General features: G+C 40.6%; 1 protein-coding gene across 1 annotated transcript in view; it reads right to left on the bottom strand.

Moving 5' to 3' along the window:
* LOC122564614 (hemicentin-1-like) overlaps positions 1-26619 on the bottom strand; it is a 429834-nt gene that overhangs the window by 202743 nt on the left and 200472 nt on the right. The window contains exons 31-39 of the mRNA XM_043719704.1: positions 24669-24950; positions 21870-21975; positions 19809-19969; positions 13233-13387; positions 7942-8038; positions 6757-6855; positions 5970-6146; positions 1007-1158; positions 581-704 (exon numbers count right to left, since the gene is read on the bottom strand). Of these exons, the coding sequence (XP_043575639.1) occupies positions 581-704; positions 1007-1158; positions 5970-6146; positions 6757-6855; positions 7942-8038; positions 13233-13387; positions 19809-19969; positions 21870-21975; positions 24669-24950 (1353 nt within the window). The remainder of the gene's footprint in view (positions 1-580; positions 705-1006; positions 1159-5969; positions 6147-6756; positions 6856-7941; positions 8039-13232; positions 13388-19808; positions 19970-21869; positions 21976-24668; positions 24951-26619) is intronic.

Raw genomic sequence — 26619 nt, 5'->3', positions numbered from 1 at the left:
ACTAGTCCAGTGACAATACACTGTGCCATCACCTCTTCTATTATGTTTCCTCTGAGAAAGAAGCAGAAGCAAAAATCAATAAAAAGGCAGGTGCTGCTCCTCGGATGCTGCTTGAACTGCTGTGCTCTTCCAGCACCACTAATCCAAAAATAAAAGGGCACCCTACAAATGATTTCCACATCAAGATTAATCAATGTTTGAGAATAACATCTTTCTGCAGTATCCACCAGGATAGTTATGTGAAAACAGGTTCATTGTACATATATGGCAATTCATCTTTCCTGTGTAATTGCCTAATCTCTATTATGTGGTCAAGAACCAAAAGCTCACACGATTATCATTGGTGCAATCTATAAATGGCTACAGTAACAGATTCTATAGAGATTGTGGGAATATGATCCAATTAAAACAACTGGTTATTACTTCAGCTCTTGCCCTAATAATTCAGCAACCAGCTTGAAATTGCACCTCACCCATACCAGATACTTCCATACCAGAATACTCAAGAATTGTGCTACTAATGAACATCTGAATGAATCTGTTTTCTCAAGTTCATTTCAAGTCTTAATCAAATACTTACGATAAACTTGCAGATGAATTTCCTTCTGGTCCTCTCCAGCAGGATTAACAGCTACACAGGAGTACACTCCTGAATCAGAGAAGTGTGCGCTGGCTAAGGACAGAATCTGACCTTCCAACAGGAACTAAGTGGACAGAAAATAAATACTTTAACACAAAATCTCAGTCAAGGGGGTCAGTCACATATTGGTTATGTTACTGGACTGGTAATCCAGACACTTGGACAAATGCCCCAGAAACAAGTTCAAATCTCATGAGGAACAGTAGCAGTTACCTCTTCATAGGTAGCCTTTTGCTTTTAGGGTGAGACACAGAAGACTCTTGGAATCTGTGTGTCCAATACATTCTTGCAAACATTAATATATTCCAACTCGCTCAAAAAGATCTACCAAGAAAACACAAGTTTATGAAAACCAATTTCACTGACCTTTAACCCTTCAGTCATCATGGAGATAGGGATATTGTCTTTTAACCATGTTATTTTAGGAGGAGGGTCTCCTGTCGCTTCACACTGAAGTTCAATGGGTTGGTTTATAAGGACAGTAACCAGGTGCAGAGCAGTTGAGATCACTGGTGGAACTACAAATGAAAGCTTCAGATCAGTCAGAATACTTGAAATGCAGAACAGCATTTAACCCCACAACAGAACAGGCGCTTACTATTATAAACTAACATCTAGAATTCAAAGATGCTAGAAAATGAAGTATAAATGCCCAAGAATGGGAACAGGTCATGTGCATCAATGTTATGTATAACATTTATCCTTAGGGAGAATAAGTAGGAATCTCTTTCAATCCTGATGCTGGAGTGGAAACTGGAGAACCAACAAACAAATAATGTAATATGACTAATGTGAAATGCATTGCAAGTGTTAGATTGTGTTTTTTCTTGAACTGAATCTATTTCTCTGCTTCTCCAGGTGGCTGTTTCCAAAGTATAGATTATTCCAGCCAATCAGGCCAGATACCTGCTCCCCTGTTTTCAGCCAATGCGGCTCTGAAAGACATAGAATCACAGAATTTTTATGACACAGAGGAGGCCATCTGGCTTATCACGTCTTCACTAGCTCTTTCAATGAACAAATCATCTACTGCTTTCTCTGCAACTATGCATATTTGTCCTTTTCAGTTATCAGTCTAAGCTCCTTCAGAAAGCCTCACTTTTGAAAATTGAACCCGACTCCACAACATTCACAAACAGTGTATTGCAAATCCTAAGTATTCCCCACATGGGAAAGCTTTTCCTCAATTTACTTTTACTTCTTATATTAATTCCTTAAATCAGTGGCTTCTCATTCTTGATGCTTTCAGAAGTGGGTACAGTGACACTGCTAATAGTGTATCAGTGTAATCTAAAAGGAAAAACTCTTTGCACTTTCCTTCTCCACAAAGCGAAAAAGCACTGTCTCTTCTCAGTACTTTTTCAACAACAAGGTAGCTAAGATCAACTAAGTTATACTATGAATAGACTATGGGATAGTCCAATCACTGCTTTATAACATTCATAAACAGTAGGTAAATGTTTGAAATTTTAATGAATTCAACCGAATAACAAATGATCAACATACCTTAATACAAAATGAAGAGGACAGTAAGTCTTTCATTTATATTCTCTAAATTTTGCAACATATTTCAATTAGTTGTATACTGAAATGTTCATAATTGTGCAATTCTTTTATTATTTTATACCTTCTAAGGTCTACAATGATGCTATCAAGGAGGATACTTATTTCACTGGGATTCTCATCACAATTGGGCAGTTGCCCTGATGATTTTTCAACAAAGCAATTACTAATATTACTGCACAGAGGATCAGATATTTTAAGCCAACCCCTTATACCCAGTGGTCATAGAATCACAAAGTACAGAAGTGGGCCTTTGGCGCATCATATCTACACCAACAAAACAACTCTAAATCTACACTAGTCCCACCTTTCAGAACTTGGCCCACATCCTTGAATGCTATAACATTTCAAGTGCTCATACAAGTATTTTTAAAAAGTTGTGAAATTCCCCAGTTCAACTCCCTTCCTAGGCAGTACACTCAAGATTCCCACCATCTCTGGGTGAAATTCCTTTTAGAGTCATAGAGTCATAGAGATGTACAGCACGGAAGCAGACCCTTCGGTCCAACCCATCCATGCCAACCAGATATCCCAACTCAATCTAGTCCCAATGCCAGCACTCGGCCCATATCCCTCCAAGCCCTTCCTATTCATATACCCATCCAAATGTCTTTTAAATGTTGCAATTGTACCAGCCTCCACCTCCAGTCTTCCGGCACCTCACCTGTGACTATCGATGATACAAATATCTCAGCAAGGGGCCCAACAATCACTTCTCTAGCTTCTAGAGTTCTAGAGTACACCTAATCAGGTCCTGGGAATTTATCCACTTTTATGCGTTTCAAGACATCCAGCACTTCCTCCTCTGTAATCTAGACATTTTGCAAGATGTCGCCATCTATTTCACTACTTTCTATATCTTCAATATCCTTTTCCACAGTAAATACTGATGCAAAATACTCGTTTAGTATCTCCCCCATTTTCTGCGGCTCCACACAAAGGCAGTCTTGTTCATCTTTGAGGGCCCCTATTCTCATCCTAGTTACCCTTTTGTCCTTAATGTATTTGCAAAAACCCTTTGAATCCTATTTGCCAAAGCTATCTCATGTCCCCTGTTTGCCCTCCTGATTTCCCTCTTAAGTATACTCCTACTGCCTTTATACCCTTCTAAGGATTCACTCGATCTATCCTGTCTATACCTAATATATGCTTCCTTCTTTTTCTTAACCAAAAATCCTCTACCTTTTGGACTTTCACTTCGAAATTATGCACTCTTGTTATTCAACTAAGGGAAACAGTTGCTTTCTATCCACTTTGTCCATACTCCACATAATCTTATACAACTCAATCAGTATCCCATTCAGCCTTGGCTGCTCTAAAGAAAACAACCTGAGCCTATTCAACCTCTCTTCATTGCGAAAATACTCCATTCCAGGCAACATCTTTATGAATCTTCTCAGCACTCCTCCAGTGTAATCACATCCTTCCTACAGTGTGGTATCCAGAACTGCATACAGTACTCCAGATGAAGCGTAGCCTGTGACCAGTGGAGTGCCACAAGGATCGGTGCTGGTCCTCTATTTTTTGTCATTTACATAAATGATTTGGATGCGAACATAAGAGGTACAGTTAGTAAGTTTGCAGATGACACCAAAATTGAAGGTGTAGTGGATTGCGAAGAAGGTTACCTCAGATTACAACAGGATCTTGACCAGATGGATCAATGGGCTGAGAAGTGGCAATCCCAACATAATTTTCCTGTTTTTATAATCTATGCCACAACCGATAAAGGGAAGATTCCATAATCCTTCTTAATTACCCTTTTAACCTGCCCTGCTTCCTTCAGTAACAAATTCTTTATAGATTGAGGGATATGGGTCCAATTAAAACAGCTGGTTATTACCTCTGTTCTCAGCCTAGTAGAATTAATATGCAATTTTGGTCTCCTTCCTATCGGAAGGATGTTGTGAAACCTGAAAGGGTTCATAAAAGGTTTACAAGGATGTTGCTGAGTTGGAGGGTTTGAGCTATAGGGAGAGGCTGAATAGATTGGGGCTGTTTTCCCTGGCATGTCGAAGGCTGAGGGCGACCTTATAGAGGTTTATAAAATCATGAGAGGCATAGACAGGATAAATAGACAAAGTCTTTTCCCTGGGGGAGGGGGAGTCCAGAACTAGAAAACATAGGTTTAGGGTGAGAGGAGTAAGATATAAAAGGGACCTAAGGGGCAACCTTTTCACACGCGAGTGGTGCGTGTATGGAATGAGCTGCCAGAGGAAGTAGTGGAGGCTGGTACAATTGCAACATTTCATAGGCATCTGGATGGGTATATGAACAGGAAACCAAAAGGTCTGTTTCCATGCTGTACATCACTGTGATTCTAAGTGGCTTTGTCATTAGAAAATGTGGCAAGTGGAACTTATTCTGATGAAAATGGACACCCTCACCAGGCTGACTGAGCTTGGGGGACACCACCTGAGTGAAGGAAATTGCGTAGCCTCACTCACGATGAATCCTGAACAGAGGGACTCTAGGTCAGCCTCCATCAAAACCTCAAAACATAGCCAAGCCTCAGCGAAACTGCTAAAACTTTCTCAAGGATCAGGGCTGGCAGGCCATTGTAGATGCTGCTGGTATGCAGACTCAAGTAAGCAAAAGAGTCTCACTAGGTCTAAATTGAGTAAGAGAATTCATAAGCCAGTATCCAGGAGCATATCCACCCTGGAAAGTACACTATAACTGGTTGACACAGTTAAGTTGCTTAGCAACATCCAAACCAGAACCAGTCAAAGTAAACGTTTGATTGGATGATCACAAATAGGAGTCAGAGGAAGCAGAAATGATGCAAAAGTGCCCCAGGAGAAGCTACAGAAAAAGAATGGATCTGTGTCCCAGGACTTGGGTGGGTGGTGGATATAGTTATTGGCTGGAAATGTGTTGCTGGAAAAGCGCAGCAGGTCAGGCAGCATCCAGGGAACAGGAGAATCGACGTTTCGGGCATAAGCCCTTCTTCAGGAATAGTAGTTATTGGAACAAGCTCAGCCAGGTGGATCTCACAGAACAGGAATTGCCTGACTGGGGCTGTTAACTTAGTCTAGTCAGTGAGTCCTGGTTGACAGATATAATCAGAAGTGTCAGGGGTTCTGGTGTTATTTCAGGGGGCATGATAAGTAAGTTTGTTGATGACACTAAGATTGGCCCAGTGGTTGATAGAATCACTACAATGTGGAAGCAGGCCATTCGGCCCATCAAGTCTACATCCGCCCTCCGAAGTAGTGGCATGATACTAGAAATGCTTGTCCCAACTCAAAGACGACTGTTGCGAGTGAATCTCTTCAGGGGCATGTTTTCCTCTCGTAGCCACTGAAATAACTCCATGAAGGCCAGTATTCCGTCACCAAGCCACCCTTTATTTACATGTGCGTAGTACTTGATATTGATAAGCTAGCTCACAACTGGCTCCTAGAGTGAACAGAACCCCTGATACTCCTGAATGTCTTTCAGCTAAGACATCCTGATTGGGCTAGGTTAACAGTCCCAATCAGGAAACTCATATTCCATGAGATCCACCTTGCTGACCTCATTCTAATCACTACATACCTATACATTCTCTTCTACATTGCTTAAATATATCACAAACAATAAGGGACCCTGCATAATACACCAGCATCCAGTCACACAAACAGCCTTTTACTATCAGTCACAATAATGCCAACTTTAGATCTAACTTGCTGAATTACTCTGGATTCCATGTGCTTTCACCAAGTCACATCTTCCACAGTTTTGGTCTATTATTAAACAATGCAATCTATAGGATCCAACTCACCATAAACCTTTAAGCTATATTGCAGTTCTGTGCTGCCAGCCACATTGGTTGCCACACAGCGATATTGTCCGCCATCAGACACCTGGGCATTCTGTATCCTCAAAGTTCTTCCATTCTCCAACACGATGCTACCAGCCAAATCCGTGATCAGCTTCTGCCCCTTGAACCAAGTCAACACTAGATGACAGTGACAAAGACTGGTTAGTGACAGAAGAGATCACCTTGCTAAAGATCCACATTCAATTACTCAATAAATACATTGTGGAAATTCAATTTGGACATTCATTATTTCAAAGTCAAAACACTGCTACATGGACAAAGACACAGAGCATAACTGAAAATCCAATAGAAATACTGGATAATTTCACTTAAAAATTAGAGCTTATGTCATAATTAAAAATTATCAATGATTTGGAGATGCTGGTGTTGGATTGGGGTGTACAAAGTTAAAAATCACACAACACCAGGTTATAGTCCAACAGGTTTAATTGGAAGCACTAGCTTTCGGAGCGCCGCTCCTTCACCAACCACCTGATGAAAGAGTGGCACTCTGAAAGCTAGTGCTTCCAATTACACCTGTTGGACTATAACCTGGTGTTGTATGATTTTTAATCATTACAATAACAGGAAAGGAAATGGATCAATTTTCTTACAGAGATCTCGCAACTATTTTACAAAGATCAGGATACTAAAGTTACAATGGCATTTATCTGTGATATGGCAACAATGTGCAGGGATAATGTAGTTTGCTCAATCAATCAGAGTTCATTTTTTGGATGACACTTACCAGGGTGTGGAGTTCCAGAGGCAAGGCACTCAAAAGATGCTGGGAGATTCATTGTTACAGTTTTGTTTGTATCCACAGACTTATTTATAACAGGAGGCTCTGAAATCCAGAAACCAAACAGAATATAGTACCACAATGTAAGATAACAACATGTTATAAGTTCCATTGACAAATAGTGTACATCATGTTTTCGAGCATTCGGTTCGCTCAGTTAGCTGGATGGCTGGTTTGCGATGCAGAGCAATGCCAACAGTGATGTTTTCAATTCCCGGACTAGCTGAGATTACGATGAAGGACTCTCCTTTTCAGCTTCCCCCCCTCACCTGAGGCGTGGTGACCCTCAGGTTAAGCCACCATCAACTATCTCTCTCTAATGTGAGTGCATGCCCTATGGTCTGATAGGACTGTGGTGGCTTGACTTAACCGTGTTGTAAGATATAAACACAGCAGCCATATTCATTCACTCACAGTGCAAACTTTACATCAGTTAATGAGATGTCATTATTGAAAAGGATATTTCAACAGAATAGATTGGAAGAGGCAATATAAATGAACGGCACAGTTCTAAAACGTGTGCAGGCACAGGGGGACCCAAGGTTCATGTGCATAGCACTTTAAAGGATGAATGGTTAGGAAAGTGTACAGAATCTTGGGCTTCATAAAAAGACATCAAGTACAAAAGCAGGGAAGTCTTCCTGAACCTTCCTCAGGGAATAAACCTTCTCCATGGTTGACTCTTAGCTGTCCTTGAAAAGGTTGAGCAAGTCCCTATTTGTATCAATCCCTACAGAAAATTAAATGTCTCTTCCTAACAGCACCACAACAGTTCCAGAACATGGTTCACCACAATGCCTTCAAGGGCAAATGGTACAGCAAATAAATGTTGGCCTTGCCAAGAACAAATGAAAACAACATAGACTTTGATGTAGAATGGGTCATTGTATTTGGGATTGCGGTAAAGTGGTGATACTAACACAGAGGGAATGAGAGAGAAAGTGAGGCATTGATCTATTAGAATTCTACACATTAGGAGAGGATTGATTAATTGGATCTTTGGGAGTTTAATCTCAGGGATAGCATTCATTGACAGAAAGCTAATTAAAGGGATGGTCAACAGTTACCCATGATTGACTATATGTATATGCTTTTAAATGTATCCTCCACACTTTGGACAATGACACTTACCGTACACAGTCACTCTGGTATCTTGCTGAGATTCACCTGCCCCGTTAGTTGCTATACAGGAGTAGATACCCCCATCTTGTTGAGTCACTTTCTCAATCTGTTAAGCCAAGTGAAAGATGAGTAGTAGGGGGAAAAAAAACAAAGACAATCTGAAAGTGAACTGTTCAACCATGCAGCTTCAGATTTGACTGCCTATCATTTACACTAAGTGTTTTACTTGCTGTCCTTCTTGTTTCTCTTCTGCAATTACTTCTTAATTTCCTTTTTCTCCTGAGGTTCTCCAATCTTTGTCAAAAATGCCTCCTGGTAATCATAAGCGGGTGCTTGTCTTCCTAAATGTTTTCTTAATCAGTTACACATTAAAATTAAAGTAAGTATACAGGTAAAATTAGGTCAGGCTTTAGTTTGTTGGCATTACTTTGAACACCTGTAGAATTAATTGAGTGAACATGTCACTGGAGTAGTCCCCTTCTATTTAAGGAGCAAAAAAATCAAAAACTGAATGTTTGAATTATATGTTTATAGAATCAGTGAATATGGATGCAATTCAGCCATTCATGTCCATGAGGGCTAGCTCAGTTGTAATCCTACTGACCTTCCTTTTCTCCACAGCCCTCCAAAATATCCCTCTTTAGGTAATTTTTCAAATATCTGTTGAAGACCACTATTAAATATGCTGACCTGTTACTGGGGTCAAAAATGTGACTGGATAAATAGAGTATGGAATTGTCAATGGCATTACATATTATTTACCTGAATGATAAATTTCATGCAGAGCACAATATGAACATGAACTCTATTCCCATCCTCTGGGCTTTTCTGAATCCCAGTATCAACTGGTGACTTTACTCCATTCATTATGTTTAATGATTCATAGTAAGTCCTCATGTAAGGTTATGATTGTGCTCCTGAAAATCACAACTTTGCGTTTAATGATTTTAAGTGAATCATAGATTTCCATAGAAGTCAATGTTAATGCCAGAGTTAGGTTCCTTCAGACATTTTTTGACCAGTCTGCAAACTGAAATACTGTGCCAACATGTACTTTATGATCAACTATGCATTCCTAGTTGAATTAATTTCAAAACAAATATATCATTAAATATATAAAAAAACACCTCCTGTACAATACATTCACATGTATTCATAAATTGACAAGGCTTCATCTCTCAGCAGAGCTTAGTCAGCGCTGTCTATATCGTTCAACACCTGCCACCGTATGGAGCCCTACAGTGCAGATTCAGGATGGCATTAGCAAGAGGGAAACTCTTCAGTAGTGAAATGAGTGGCCTATTGCAAAAACAGAGAGCAAGAGGCAAAGCCAAGAAGAAGGGATAAAGGAGACAATGGAGTGATGAGGAATCAAAGGCAGGGGGAGGTAAATCTGACAGGCAAAGTTGGGTTGTTGCACGAATGCCAGAAGATAACACAGGGGAATGACAATGGCAGGAGATGAGCCCAATTGCCAGGAGCGAAGATAAAATTATAGAGCAGAAATTTGCACGTAATTCAAAATAAAGGCCAATAAAAATTAAATGATGGTTTGCAGGACATCTTAAACCAAGATTTTACTCTATTAGAATTCATTTACAAAAGCAAGTAGCAGAAGTCAAACACAATCTGTAACAGCATGACCCGGCATCTATCCAACTCAGCCGTTACCATCAAGCCAGGGGATTACCTTCGGTTCAATGGAGAGTGCACGACCACATGCCAGGAGCAGCACAGAGTATATCCAAAAATAAGATGTCAACTTGGTGAAGATACCAAACAGGACAACTTGCATACCAATCAGCATAAGCAGCAAGTCATAGAAGGAGCTACACAATCCCACGTAGAATGGATTAGATCTAAGCTCTGCAGCCCTCCCACATCCAGTCATGAATAGTGGTGAACAATTAAACAACTCACTAAAGGAGGACAGGGATCTACAAAAATCCCCATCTACAATGATTGAAGAACCAGCACCTCAGTGCAAAAGATAAAGCTGGAGCATTTGGAATAACGATCAGCTAGAAGTGCCAAGTGGATGATCCAACTTGGTCTCTTCCAGTCGTTTCCAACAACACAGATGCCAGACTTCATACAATTTGATTAACTCCATGTTAGACATCAAGAAAGAGCTGGAGGTACTGGACACTGAAGATTATAAGCCCTGCAAGTATTCCGGCAATATTACTGAAGACTTGTGCTCCAGAACTTGCTGCACCCCTAGTCAAGCTGTTTTAGTAGAACTATAACATTGTATAAAGCTGACAATGTGGAAAGTTGCCCAGATATGGCTGAGTGTGGTATCAGAGAGCCACAGAAAAACTGGAATCAAAGGTGATCAGGTGACAAAATGTCTGTTGGTTGGAGTCATACCTAGTGCAGAGGAAGATAATTGTGGTCGTTGGAGGTCAGTCATCTCATCTCCAGGATATCTCTGCGGGAATTCCTCAGGAGAATGTCCTAGGCCCAACCATCTTCAGCTGCCTCATCAATGACCTTCCCTCCATCACAAGGTCAGAAGTGGGGATGTTTGTCAACGATTGCACAATGTTCAGCACTATTCGCAACTTAGCAGATACTGAAACAGTCCATGTTCAAATGTAACAAGATCTGAACAAAACTCAAGCTTGGGCTGACAGGTAACAAGTAACATTTGCACCACATAAATGCCATGCAATAACCATCTCAACAAAAGAAAATCTAACCACCATCCCTTGACAGTCAATGGTGTTACCATCACTGAATCCCCACTATCAACATCTTAGGGATTACCAGTGACCATAAAGTCAATTGGACTCACCACATAAATCAGAGGCTAGAAATACTGTGGCAATTAACTTACCTCCTGACATCCCACTACCTGTTGACCATTTACAAGGCAAAAGTCAGAAGTGTGATGGAATACAGCCCATTTGTCTAGATGAGTGCAATCCAACCACACACAAGACAACTAACACCATCCAGAACAAAACAGTCCACTCATTAGCACCACAATTACAAGTATCCACGCTCTCCACTACCAAAGCTCAGTAGGGCGATCTATAAGACGCCCTGCAGAAATTCAGCCAAGATCCTAAGACAGCAATTTCCAAACCTATCACCACGTCCATCTAGAAGGACAAAGGCAGCTGATACATGGGAATATCACGATCTGCAATTTCCCATCCAAGCCACTCACCATCCTGACTGAGAAATATATCACTGTTTATTTATTGTTGTTGGGTCTAAATCCTGGAATTTTCTCCTTAGTGGCACTGTCAATCTATCTACAGCACATGGACTGCAGTGGTTCAGGAAGGCAGTTCATTACTACCTTCTCAAGGGTAACAAGGGACGGTAAATAAATACTGGCCAGCCAGCAAGATCCAGCTCTCACAAGAGAATAAAGTCACTCTGTCTTTCCACTTTGCATCTCAAAGCTCCATTTAAATTCCAGTTTGCTCTTTTCCATTCCTAACCAACCTCCCATACAGGAGGCCTTAAATTAGCTGATTTCTTTATCATTGGAGCATCTACTGGTTCATTATGAAGAGGGCTATCATTTAAAATACTCTCACAATATACACAGTTATCAAGTGTAGAAATGGATCAGTGCCAACCAGACATATCTTGCCATCCATTCAGTCAGAAATGGCTTAATTGAGTTCATGCATTGGACAGATCTTATTGTCATCTCTGGTTGAAAAATTACAATACAATCTTTTTTTTATATGTGTTTTTTATATATGATCTCCTACCTGCCCCATACCATTCTACCATCCTTCATCTGATAGGACCATTCCCACAGGCACCTAGAAAGTCTGAAAACCCTTCATTTCTCAACTGGATGAATCTGATTTGTCATTCCAATAGCAATGTTAATATTTTTATGACTAATAAACAATAAGTATTCAAGGAAAATGGGAAAAAATGTTTTAATACTCCTTGGCATTTTTTCCTGGATTACTTGTATCAGTGTCCTGGAGATTAATCTTTGATCTCAGGAGCTTCTAAGAAAATCTTGGAGAATTGATGATCCTATGTAGGGGTTAGGTGAATGGCTAGTTCTTTTTGAAATGATTGAGAAAGCACAGTGAAGGACTGTGTCTTTGATGTTCAAAAAGTTACCAAATATGCAAGGAAATAGGGCGAAAAAATACATAGGGACTAAGATATGGCAAACTTCAGTTTTAAAAGCCTGAAGGTTTCAGGAGTATTGAAAAACTGAAGGAAATATTAGAATGCCACAATTTTGAGGTCATAAAAGAATTAAATCAGGACAGCTATGGCACGATAAATCTCAACTTGACCATTTTAGGAAGGATGGGTCTACATCATAGTTTACAGGAGCTTGCAAGAAAGGAAAATTCATTGAAGTGAAACTATAGTCCTTCTTAGTAAAGACAAGAAAGGTTGTGAAGGAGTTTGTAAGACAAAGATCACAGTAAAAGATAAGCATAACCCTGTATTTTACCTAAAAAGTGTAATAAGAGATTCTCCAGATTTGAGAGTAGTGCTCACATCTAGAGCTTCATAAAACAAAGAAAATGTTCTGCAATTTAAAAAGTTGATGACACAAAGGAAAGAGTAATGATTTTTGCAGACAATTTCAGTAAAGGAAGAAATGATGTTGTTCAGGTCATTGAGATCAGCAGTGTTCACAGATTAAATAGACTAAGTATTGAGTTGGACCTCTTGCACTCCGGTTTTCCTAACCAGTGGGTTTTCATTTTTTTCTTCATGTGGAATCAGGAGTCCATCTATTGGTTCAGACTCACCTTCGCCTTTTCTCTCCCGATCCCATCCAAAATCTAACAAATGATTACTTCTAGAAAATCTGTTATTCTAACATGGTGCCATGATAGCCTTAGCGGTCAGCTGCAATTACTATGATGAGGCTCATAGACTAATTTCTTGTGATTCCAGGTTTCTGCCTTCAGGCTTGGGTTCTTTCTCTAAGCCTATTCAGCACTTGAACATTTAACTAATGTTAACTAGGCAAGTGTCTTTAAGAAATGAACATTTGGATGCCTTTTTGAATGGTTCTATCTCATCCCTTTGCACTGAGCTAAACAGAGGCATGTGATCTGAGGAACTTAATAAATGTGTAATAGACATGTCAGGCAAACAGAAAGCTATTGTTAGATAATCTAGAGTTTTGAGAGTTTTTAAAGATTAAAAATTGTGGGGCTCTGGAAAGATCTGGAAAGCAGGACTAATTGGCAACAATCTTCAGAGAGCTGGCATAGATATGATGGATCAAATGGGCTTCTTCTCTGTTGTAAGATTCAATGAAGATGAACATCAATGTCTTTATTTACCTTGAGTCTCCCACTGGTTTCAGTCAGTAGCTGACTATTCTTCAACCATGATATCGATGGTGTTGGAATTCCAGTTGCAGTGCATTCCAGTATCGCAGATTTCCCAACAACGATGACCAAATTCTCAACTCCTACAATTGTCACTACTGGGGGTACTTGTCACAACAAAAAAAAATACAATCAATAATTCAGCAATTTAAGAAGGATCTAGCACAGCTATTGAATAAGATGACTGCAGGCTAAAATAGTAACAGAGCCCATGAATGGCATTCAGAGATAGCCCAGGTAAAAACAAAACATGTTCCTTCGAATGGAAAAGATATCTAATTGAAAGCTAGTGCACCCTGCGTGACAAAGAAAATAAACTTTAAAATAAACAGAGTAGGAACCATATGACAAATGTCAGAGGCAAGATTTGGTTAATAACCAGGAAGATTATGGAAAATAGAGGAAGGTATTTAAAAAGTTAAAATGAGAAGCAAAGAGGTTACAAGAAAAAAAATTCCCACCCATTTGGGATATAACGTATGTGCAATGGGGTATGTGTGAGAGGGTGCATGTGTTGGTGTGAGTGTAGGGGGGTGTATGTGCGTGCATATGAGAGAAAGCTGGTATAGGGGGAGCTTCTGTGTGGGTGTTGGGTATGTAGATGTGTGCGTGTGAGAGAGTGAATCTTGTAGCGGGGTCACCTGCTACAACAATGGATGAATGGACACCGCACAACAATCACCAGGCAGGAGTGTTCCCGCCTATTCGGGGAACACTTTAGCAGTCTGGGACATTTGGCCTCGGACCTTGAGGTGACCATTCTCCAAGGCGGACTTCAGGACAAGCAACAACGCAGAGTGGCTGAGCAGAAGCTGATTGCAAATCTTAGTACCCATGGGAATGGCCTCAACCGGGACCTTGGGTTCATGTCACATGATAGGTAACCCCACTGTACTATACACTCTCTCTCTCACACACACAAGAATGCCCTTAATTCCTTCATTCAGATCATGAATGTATAATGTGAATAGTCGTGGCCCCAACATGGACCCCTGCAGAACTCCACTAGTCACCGGCTGCCATCCTGAAAAAGACCGCTCTGTCTCTACTCTGCTTTCTACCAGTCAGCCAATCCTCTATCCATGCCAGTACCTTCTCCCTTACACCATGAGCTCTTATCTTATTTAGGAGCCTCCTGTGCAGCACCTTGTCAAAGGCCTTCCGGAAATTCAAATAGATCATATCCATTGACCCTTGTTCGTCTACCTCCTCAGATTTGACTGGCATGACCTCTCCTTGACACAGCTGTGCTGACTCAGCCCTATTTACCACACACTTCCAAGTACTCTGCAATCTCACATTTTAAAATTAATTTGTGGGACTTGAGCATCACTGGCTGGCCAGCATTGATAGCCCATTGATATTTGCCCTTGAGAAGGTGGTGGTGAGTTGCCACCTTGAATCGCATCAGTTCACCTGCTGTGGGTTGACCCACAATGCTGGTAGGTAGGGAATTCCAGGATATTGACCCAATGTCTGTGAAGGAACGGTGATGCATTTCCAAGTCTGGATAGTGAGTGGCTTGGAGGGGACTTGCAGGTGGTGGTGTTCCCAAGTACCTGCTGCCCTTGTCCTTCTAGATGGAAGTGGTCGTGGGTTTGGAAGGTGCTGTCTCAGGATCTTTGGTGAATTTGTCTCATCCTTAATAATGGACTCTTAAAATCTTTCTAATGACCAAGGTCATGTTAACTGGCCAATAGTTCCTGTCTTCTACCTCCCTCCCTTCTTAAACATTGGGGTGCTACATTAGCCATTTTCCAGTTCTCTGGGACCCTCCCTGACTGTAGTGATGCCTGAAAGATCATCATCAATATCTCTACAGTTATCTCCTCAGGAACTCTAGGGATGTAGACCATCTGGTCCGAGTGATTTATCCACCTTCAGACATTTCAGCTCCCCTCTGCCTCCTGACTCTCGAAGTTCTGGTATGCTACTGGTATCTGGTGAAGACTGATTCCAAGTACCTACGGCATTCCTCCCCTATTTCTTTGTTCCACATTACTACTTCTCTAGCCTTATTTCCAGCTTTTTACTATTGTCTCCTTGTTTTTAAAGCTTCTCAATCCTCTGGCTTCCCACTAATCTGAATTGAATTAGCATTATTGTCACATGTACTCAAATGTGTACAGCGAAAAGTTTATAAGTCGCCTTTACAACATGATCTTAGGTACAAGGTACTGAGGTACAGTTTCTTCAGTTACAAAATTAGTTACAGTGTAACAATATCACTAATGCACAGTGACATCTTAGGTACAGAGTACCCAGGTATAATCCTTAGTTACAGAATAGAGAAATGAAGCAAAAGAAAGTTACATTACAGCTATACACAGTTTAACCATAGATCAGAAAAACAAGAAGCAAAGTTTAAAAATCAAACATCACAGTCTCTCGCCCAGGGCTCTCTGCAGCAGAGCAGTGGAGGGGGCCACCATGTGGTTTGACCATTGGCTGCCATTACGCTCTGCACTGGGCCGCTATCGTCACACTCCATACCAGGCTGCTACTGCCACGCTCCGTACTGGGCTGCTGGTCGCTAGCATCCTCACTCCGGGCACCTGCTGTCTCCACTTCAAGCCGCTGACAGCCCCAATTTGCGCTGCCAACTAGCGACCCTGTTTCGGAGGTCGATGCTGGTTGTCCGAGGCCAAGAGTCCAAGAAGACAGAAGAAGAGAAGAAAACACAGAAGGGAGGAAAAGAAGGAGGGAGAAAAGAAAAAGAACGGGGCAGAGTGGACAAGCTCCAACTGGAACAACCTACTCTGCTGCCATCTAATTTTCACCACATTGTATGCTTTTTAATTTGCCTTAACAATGTTCCTGACTTCCCTTGTCGGTCATCGGTGCCTCGTCCTCCCTTTGTGAGTTTCTTCTTCCTTGGGATGAATTTCTCCTGTGCCTCCCGAATTACCCCAATAAACTCCTGCCAGTACTGCTCCACCATATTCGCTACTAGGCTCCCCTTCCAAGCAAATCTTACCAGCTCCTCCCCCATTACTGTAGTTACCATTACTCATAATAAGGTCCCCTTAAGGGTTTCTTCACCTTAAGATCCCTAATCAGGTCTACCTCATCACACATCACCAATTCCAGAATTGTCTGTACCCTAGTAGACTACCCAAATCTGCTCTAAACAACCATCTTATAGATATTTACCAACTTCTTTTCCTTGGGATTCACTACCAACATGATTTTCCTAGTCCACCTGCATGTTGAAGTTCCCCATGATTACTGTAATAGTGACTTTCTTATAGCTCCTGATTGACTTGCTTCCCTACATTCTGACTACTGCTAGGTGGCCTGTACACAACCCCCATCACCACTCCTTTGTGGTTCCTCAACCCCACCCACACAGATTCTACCCCTTCTGTTAAGACATTTGATAAGGTTCTCCATGGTAGGCTCATTCAGAAAGTAAGGAAGCATGGAATACAGGGAAATCTGGCAGTCTGGATACAGAAGTGGCTGGCCAATAGAAGACAGAGGGGGTGGTAGTTGATGGAAAGTTTTCTGCCTGGAGCTCAGTGACCAGCAGTGTTCCGCAGGAATCTGTTCTGAGACCTCTGCTCTTTGTGAATTTTATGAATTACTTTGATGAGGAAGTGGAAGGGTGGGTTAGTAAGTTTGCAAATGACACGAAGGTTGGTGGAGTTGTAGATAGTGTCGAGGGCTGTTGTAGTTTGCAATGGGACACTGACAGGATGCAGAGCTGGGTTGAGAAGTGGTAGATGGAGTTCAACCTGGAAAAGTGTGAAGTGATTCACTTTGGAAGATCGAATTTGAATGCAGAATATAGGGTTAAAGACAGGATTCTTGACAGTGTGGAGGAACAGAGGGATCTTGGGGTCCACGTCCAGAGATCCCTCAAAATTGCCACCCAAGTTTATAGGGTTGTCAAGAAAACATATGGTGTATTGGGTTTCGTTAGCAGGGGGATTGAGTTTAAGAGCCACAAGGTTATGCTGCAGTTCTATATAGCCCTGGTGAGACCACACTTGGAATATTATGTGCAGTTCTGGTTGCCTCATTTTTGGAAGGATGTGGAAGTTTTAGAAAGGGTGCAGAGGAGATTTACCAGGATGCTGCCTGGACTGGACAGCATGTCTTATGAAGAAAGGTTGAGGAAGCTAGGGCTTTTCTCATTGGAGCGAAGAAGGATGAGAGGTGACTTCATAGAGGTGTACAAGATGATGAGAGGTGTAGATAGAGTGAATAGCCAGAAATCTTTCCCAGGGTGGAAATGGCTATCATGAGGGAGCATCATTTTAAGGTGATTGGAGGAAAGTTTAGGGGAGATGTCAGAGGTAGGTTCTTTATACAGAGTGGTGAGTGCCTGGAACACACTGCCAGCAGTGGTAGTAGAGTGAGATACATTAGGGACATTTAAGCAACTCTTGGATAAGCACATGGATGATAGTAAAATGAAGGGTATGTAGGTTAGTTTGATCTTAGAGTAGGATAAAAGGTTGGCACAACATCGAGGGCCGAAGGGCCTGCACTGTGCTGTACTGTTCTATGTTCTGACTCTACATCACGTCTTGCTCTTGATTTAATTTTATTTCTTACTAAAAAGACAAATCCACCCCCTCCTTTTGATAAGATGTGTATCCTTAGACACTTAATTTCCAGCCCTAATCCCCTTGCAGTGACACCTATATATTATCCACAACATCATACCTACCAATTTCAATGTATACCTCAAGCTCATTTACCCTCTTTCACATACTGCATGCATTTAAGTTCAACACCCTCAGTCCTGCATTGGCTGCCTCTTTTCTTGTTGCTGTCCCCTCATCTGCTGTATCTGAAGTTAGAATCCTGATCCTTTTCACACTTTCTATTCTATTACTTGTTGTGGAAACTTTAATAACTTCTGCTAAGTCCTCCACCTGCCTTTAACTTATTCGATAATTTTCCATGCAACCGAACCCACCCACTACAGGGGAACCTCGATTATCCGGCATTCGATTATTTGAATTTTGGATTATCCGGCAAAATCGCAAGGTCCTGATGCTTGGCTAAACTATGCTATTCAGCATTTGATTATCCGGAATTCAATTAATCAAACTAATCAAACTCCTGCCTGTGGCCATCAAATAATCAAGGTTCCTCTGTATTTAGTTTAAAGCCCTAACCACATTCTTAGATTTGGGATTTGCCAGGGTTCTGGTCCCAGCAAGATTCAGGTGAAGCTTGTCCCATCAAAATAGCTCCCTCCCTCCCCAGTACTGGTGCAAATGTCCCATGAATTCGAACTTGTTTCTCCCACATCCATCTTTGATTACCTGTTTAATCTTGAAGAAAGTGAGGACTGCAGATGCTGGAGATCAGAGTCCTGATGAAGGGCTTAGGCCCAAAACATCGATTGTCCTGCTCCTTGTATGCTGTCTGATTGGCTGTACTTTTCTAGCACCATATTCTCGCACCTGTTTAATCTTGTTGATCCTGTGCCAATTTGCTCATTGCTCAGGAATTAATCCAAAAATTATTATATTTTTGGTTCTGCTTTATAATTTAACTCCTAGCTGCTTATATTCCCTCAACAAAATCTCTTTCTTCTTTCTGCTGATATCAATGGAACTTAGGTGGACCATAACAATTGGATTTTTCTCCTCCCACTCCAAGTTCCTCTGCTGCCCAGATGAACTATTCTGAACCCGTGCACCAGGTAGGCAATAGGACTCTCAATCCTGGCCACAGCGAACAGTGTCTATTCCCCTGACTGCATTACATTCGATTACAATTACATTTCTCTTTTCTTCCCCCACTTGCATGGCTCTCTGTACCACAGTACTATGGTCAGTTTGCTCATCCTCTCTGCAGCCCTTGCTCTCATCCACTCAGGGAACAGAAATCTCAAACTTGTTGTTCAAAGGCTGAGCCTTCTTCAGCACTACTTTCTGGAACCCTCTACCTGCCGCGCTTGTAGTCACACCCTCCTACCCTGACCACTGCTTAAATTTGAGGTAGTTAATCTAAGGGGTGTCACTCCCTTCTGAAACATAGCTTCCAGGCCACTCTCTCACTCCCTGGTGTGTTTGACGCTTAGACTCCAACTCATGAGCCAGAGTTCCTCAAGCAAACAAACAACACTTGTTACAGATGTGGTTACTCAAAACTACAACGATGTCCGACAGCTCTCACGTAGGTCACGTGGCCCAGCAATTCTAATTACTTAGTTCTTAATGTGAGTTTTAAAAATTTTGTCCTGACCTTTTAGTTTGGAGCCTACATATATTCCCCCTATTTACCTTCAATCTGGAAGTAACCAAATATAGATAGTCAAATCAAAGTTATCATCAACCAATGAATTTACTGTTTATCTGTGATGTCACATTTATGAGTCAGGTATTAAACTTAATGGTATGGGATTCTTTATAATATTTCTAGAATTTGGAATATCACTGCCATTCCTGAGTATTGTTCTGCTGTTGAATGTAAGCAATTTCCGTCATAACACAACCAAAAGCTGAATCCACAAAATGGAATTATCAAATAATTGGTATGGCTTTGCAAGAGAAAATATTGTACCATGAATTGTGACATTAAATTCTCTTCTCCTTTCCCCTGCTTCATTTCTGGCCACACATACATAACGACCGACATCCACTGACTTCAAACGAGGAATAAAAAGTTTGCTCCCGTGAGCTGACACCTGGGCACCGTCGAGTTCAGTGTTATTCCTAAGCCATCTAATGAACAGAAAATGTGAGATCAGGCTTCATTTGGTTAGAATGAGACACAGTTACATACTCAGAAAAATATCAATTTGGCTTGTAAGTAATTTGAGTCGCTCAACTCATCACCTAGGAACACTGAAAATAGTCCATACATTGTCATGAGCATTGGTAAACAATGTTGCATATCCACTAGTATTGCTAAGCAGTATTTTATGTAGGTTGTGTAGGCTGTTAATTGCTATATTAATTATGCTTAATTTGAAGTTGGGAGCAGGCATTAACTTGCATTTATGATCTTGGAAATAAACATGGTCTGAAATTGCATTTTTAAAAAAGAACTTCATGGGATGTGGACAATTCTGGCAAGGTCAACATATATTACCCATCCCAACTTGCTCTTGAACTGATTTGACTGCTAGGCCATTACAGAGGGCAGTTTAACAGTTTAGTGTTGACCAATTCCTGTCGGCCAGACCGGGTAAGGGGAAAGGATGGAAGAACATCTTAGTAAAGAACATTCTCAGACCAGATGGATTTTTTTTCAACAATCAAGGACAGTTTCATGTTCACCTGCCGCCATGGTGGGATCTGAACCCATATCCTCAGAGTGTTCCCGTGGGCCTCTGGATTAATAATCCATTGAGATTGCCATTGAGAATGCCACTGTCTCCTATTGGATTAGCAGGTGAATGTCTGTAATGTGTAACTTTGCAAATAAATGCTTATGGAAGTATGCAAAGATGAGGTCCAGTTCTATCCTTCACCAACTGGTTTTCTGAAGTATAACACCATTCTATTGGTAAATATTGTTGCATACACTCTATTATTACTAACCAATGACACACAGATCGTAGTTTCCACAGTGAAATATTTTAATAAACAGCAGAATCATGTGGGTCTCTTATGTGAGAAGGTACCAGACCATGCATGCTTACACACATGATTGCTAATAGATATGATGGGATCAATTACAGATTCAAAGGAAAGGGACGCAATGATTTTAAAATATATAATTTAGACAATTAATAAACCCTGTACTGAATGACGATTTGGTAAAAGTATAGACTAGTCTGACATTCAGTCTTCCAATCGACATAAAATGCATACTGTATCTAAATAATAAAAGCAGAAATTGAGCCCTTCATTCCAAGTAAAAGTCATAGCAGACTCAAAACGTTAATTCAGTTTCTCTCTCCACAAATGCTACCAGACCTGCTGAGTTTTTCCAGCACATTCTGTTCTTATAACAGATTTTCAGCATAGGCAGTATTTTGCTTTTATTCGAGCGTCTATTTCACTGTATCTAATATTCATGGAGGTATTGGAGATTGAGTATTGATTGCTTTATAACTTGACACAGTTGCAGTGGTTCTGATTTACTGCACATCTGCCTTGTAACTTTGACAGTGATACAGCAAGATGTAGAAACCTTTTCTCTTTATCCTTTCATGGGATTTGGATTATAGTTAGAGTTACAGGAAAGGCCAGTTTTTGTTGCCTTTTCCTCATTGCCTTTTGAGTTGAGTGGCTTATAGGTTATTTCAGAGGGCAGTTAAGAGTTAACCACACTACTGGTCTGGTGTCACATGCTGGACAGATCAGAAAGGATAGCAGATTTTCTTTCCTGAAGGATATTAGCAAACAAGATGGATTTTCACAACAACCAATGGTAGTTACCTGGTCACCATAACGGAAACTGGCTTTCAATCCCAGATTTAGAAAATCAATTTAAATTCCACCAGCTCCATGGTCCATCAATGCTGTCTGCACACCATTAATCTGAACCTCTGTATTACTATGCCACTGTCTTCCCTGACAACTATATCAAAACTTTGCCAGGCGTGCATGATTGTTTGCCACTAACCAACACGTAATGTGGAAGTAACATGAACAAACTAAAATGGAGACTCACGTAATCTTTGGTGGTGGATTGCCAGTCACTTTGCATGCCAGTTCCAGAGGATTATCAATGGTCACAGTCACATGAGAAGATTCTTCAATCAACAGCTGTGGAGGGACTGGTGATGCAAATGACAACAGTGTTTTGCATAGCATTCATTTGCAAAAAACCTCTCTAAATCCAAACAATTCTGTGCTCAGTGTATTTAAGTAAGTCACTTCATCATCTGACTGTATAGACCAAATGTCTTATGTATGTGTTTGGAAGTACATAGCAGCAACTAGGCCAAAGGTTTAATGTGGTTCTTCCACCTTTCTTGAGAAGAAGGGTGTTCCCTGCACTTTGCCTTGTGGTGTGACAACATGAGCAAAATTAGGATTCCATAAGGTAAAGAATCTTATGAAAGTTTTCTTTCAAAATTGAATACAGCTACCCTAATTATCAGAGTTACAATTTTCAAAGAATTACATTATCTCATTGAATGATAGAACAGGCGCTAAAAGACAAATGCTCTATTCCAGGTTGCATTATCAGGTACATAGTAATAGTACAGAGATAGGCCATTCAGTTCAAACAGTCCATGCCCACTGTTTTTGCTCCACTGCAGTCCCTTCCCCCATTCTTTCTATAATTATCAGCATAACCATTTTTTTCTCTCATATCCTCATCTAGCTTCCTTTCAAACACATCTCTGATCTCTTACACACAGTGGCATTAATTTCCATATTTTCTGGGTAAAGAAGGTTCTTCGAAATATGCAGTTTGATTTATTGATGATAATCTTATGTCAATAGCTTCTAGCTTTGTTCTTCATTACTGAAAACCTTCTGTGCCTATTCTATCAAAACCATTCATGACTTTGATGCTTTCTCTTGGGCCATGCCTCAGCTTTCTCTCCCGAGCAGAAAGACTCTATTCTTCCTTTCCTGGTTGATTAAAATCTCATTGTTTTGGTTTCATCTTTGAAAATTCATTTTGTGTGTAATGCTGACGAGGGCTGCACACAAAACTGCAAGTATGAGCTAAGGTTAGACACCTGTTTAGCATAACTTCTTGACTTTTCAATTCTATCCCTCTAGAAATAAAATCACAAACCGTAGCTGAGTGTTAACTAAGCTACTGTCTGCATTATCCACTTGCCCATCATCACTTTATCTTTTCTGAGGCACAGAAAAAGTGCTGTAAGGATCTGCCCTATAAATGAGCCTTTTTGACCGTACAGACTTAAAACAGCATACTGCCAAAAATCTAATTATAAAAATATGCACACTAAACAGACCCGAGCTACAGCAGGAAGGAGGCAAAAACATTGAAGAACTAAATAGGTTTACTGGTGAAGTGATATATATATGGGCTGAATCATTGAATAATAGAATCATATAACACAGAAGGACCATTTGGTCCATTGTGTCTGTATTGGTTCTTTAAACGAGCATTCTGATTGGTCCTACTTTTCCACTCTTTCTCCATAACCCTGAAAACATTTAAGATAGAAACAGAACTTTGTTCAGTAAGTTAGTGTTGAAAGTTTGATTTCCAGAACATAATACATTGATCCATTGAAAAATAAGTCAACTTATTTCTAGCTCTGTACATTCCGATTACTGACCCTTCTGTAGTTTCTCCTCATATGACTTTAAATTTTCACAAAACAAAGGTAAAACACTTTCTATCCTGACCCAAGTTGCTTTAACCCCAAGCTACGAAAGCACTCTCCAACATAACACAGACTATTGTTGTTTATGCTTTTGAATGGCCTGGTATTATTCAAAATTATATAAAAGTCAATACTGTAGGCCCTTGACCACTTGGAACAATGCCACGTTCATTTCGTATACAACTACTGCAGATATCAGCCTGGGCTATTTTTTTCATTCTTTCACAGGGACGTGCACATTACTGGTTAGGCCAGAATTTATTGCCCATCTATATCTGCCCTCTAGAAGGTGATGGTCAATCACTTTTTTGAAACCACTGCAAGACATATGCTTTAGATATGTCCACAGTACAAGTAGGAAGGGAGTTCCAGGATTTTAACTTAGCAACAGTGAAGGAATATGTTTATAGTTTCAAGTCAGAATGTTGTGTGACTTGGAGGGGAACCTAAGGTGGTGGTTTTTCCATACATCTGCTGCGCTAGTTATAGAGCCATAGAGCTGTACAGCATGGACCCTTTGGTCCAACTCATCCATACCAATCAGAAATCCTGAATTAATTTAGTCCATTTGCCAGCATTGTCCCATATCCCTTTAGATTGTTCTTATTCATATACACCTTTTAAATGCTGTAATTGTACCAGCTTCCACCACTTCCTCTGGCAGTCCATTCCACACAAGCACCAACCTCTGCATGAAAAAGTTGCCCCTTAGGTCCCTTTTAAATCTTTCATCTCTCACTTTAAACCTATGTCCTCTAGTTCTAGACTCTCCTACCCTGAGGAAAACACCTTGGCTATTCACCCTACCTCTGCCCCTCATAATTTTATAAACTTCTATAAGGTCACCCCCCAGCCTCCGAGGGTCCAGGGAAAATAGCCCCAGCCTATTCAGCCTCTCTAAGCTCAAACCGTCCAAACCCAGCAACATCCTTGAATCTTTTCTGAATCCTTTCAAGTTTCACAACATCCTTCCTATTCCAGGGAGACCAGAATTGAATGCAGTATTCTAAAAGTGGCCTAATCAATGTGCTTTGAGTTAAAGACATATCTCAGGAAGAGATCAGAATGCAAACCCCCCACATCAACTAGGGCATATTCTCCTAGGAATATCTTTCCTTTTCTTGAGGCCCCAAAGCTTATAACAGTTTCCCTACCTAAGATGTCCACAGTGTATTGAAGATGTTCTTCTCCAGCAGCACTGGTAGCCATACATGTATAGGTGCCAGCATCACTCTCTCTGACATTTTCAATCTTAAGGGTCTTTCCTTCACCCATCAATTGTATTCTGTCACTGTCTGTCAATGAGACACCATCTTTGAGCCAAGAGAGGACAGGAGAAGGGTAACCACTTGAGGAACAGGTTAATGTCAAAGAATGACCAACTATTGCTTTTGTCTTCAGTGGATGGTGCAAGCGACTTTCAATACGAGGCGGAACTAAAGAGAACAAAAGGAGATGACATCAATGCCCATGATAGCAATGAAAGCTCAACAACAGAGCAACAGGAATTTGAACATCTAACACTGATCCTGTGCAGTCTGTGCATGTTGCTTGGAGTATTATCTTGTACCCATTATGCTCCTCTGGTAATGTGTGAGCCTTCTGTCTCTGGGTATGTTCTTAGGTACTATGCCAGTATTGCTTGGTGCATCAGGTGGTTTGTGACTGTATGGACTACACGCACAGCTTACATTTCTGCATACTTTCTCGAGAGAATCAGTCTTCATAACAACAAATATTTACAAAGTGAGCTGATTGGATTACAAATACTTGAAAATGAAAAGCCAATTAAGAGTCAACCACATTGCTGTGGCTTTGGAGTCATGTGTAGACCAGACCAGGAAAGTTTCTTTCCCTAAAGGGGATTAATGAACCAGATGGGTTTTCTCAACAGTGGTTAGTCTTAATTCCAGACTTTAAAAAATTCAGATTCCACCATGGTGGGATTCCAACTTAGGTCCTCAGAACATTGCCTGAATCTCTGGATGAATAACCTTCAGATAATACCACTAGGCTATCACCTCTGCATTAATCTACCTGAACTGATATATTCTCTGTACCTTTAGTAATCTTACATAGCTCTATGAGTTATTTTCTGCTCGGCTGCAAAGCCCAGCTTATCTAATCACTATTCAGAGCTTCTGTTAGCCATGTTAGTTGTCACTTCATGTGCTATTTTCAGCAATATAGTTTTATATCACAAATACTTAGTTGTCATTTTAATTGAGACAATGAATAAATAATAAGTGTATTTAATTCGCCAACTATTTCCTGGGATGCCAAGTGCTAGCACTGAATGAAATAATGTGCAGTCTTTTCTTTATGTAATGTAAGTTACCATTCAAGCATTTTCGACATTTTATAATGGAGAATGTTTCTGACATATGTAACTCTAATGCTTAAACTATAGAACAAAAAGAAAGAAGCAAAGAGTAATATATTTCACAAGGATCAATCTATGATAAATAAGCATGGAATTTACATTGAACAATATTACATGTTCTGGTAAGCCATACTGATTATTACACACTCCTGCTAAGTTAGTCACTGAACTGGGAATGGAATGTCACAAAACATGGTTTATAATTACAAGAATAGAAATTGTTGGAGACAAGGCTTTCCATAGGTATGTCAGGAATAAAAGAATGACGTGAGTTAAATTAGGGCCAATCAAGGATAATAGTGGGAAGTTGTGTGTGGAGTCGGAGGAGATAGGGGAAACACTAAATAAATATTTTTCGACAGTGTTCACTATAGAAAATGAAAATGTTGGCGAGGAAGATACAGAGATACTTGCATCTAGATTAGAAGAGATTGAGGTTCACAAGGAAGAGGTATTAGAAATACTGTAGAGTGTGAAAATAGACAAGTTCCTGGGCCTGATGGGATCTATCCTGGGATCTTCTGGGAAGCAAGGGAAGAGATTGCCGAGCCTTTGGCATTGATCTTCAAATCATCATTGTCTACAGGAATAGTGCCTGTGGACTGGAGGATAGCAAATGTGGTTCCCTTGTTCAAAAAGGGTAGCAGAGACATCAGACCAGTGAGTTGGTGGTAAAGTGTTGGAAAAGATTATAAGAGATAGGATTTACAACCATCTAGAAA

This window comes from Chiloscyllium plagiosum, chromosome 30, assembly GCF_004010195.1.
Source record: "Chiloscyllium plagiosum isolate BGI_BamShark_2017 chromosome 30, ASM401019v2, whole genome shotgun sequence".
NCBI classification, from domain to species: Eukaryota; Metazoa; Chordata; class Chondrichthyes; order Orectolobiformes; family Hemiscylliidae; genus Chiloscyllium; species Chiloscyllium plagiosum.
Note: the sequence above shows the minus strand (reverse complement) of the source record. Positions and strands in the feature narration are given on the sequence as shown.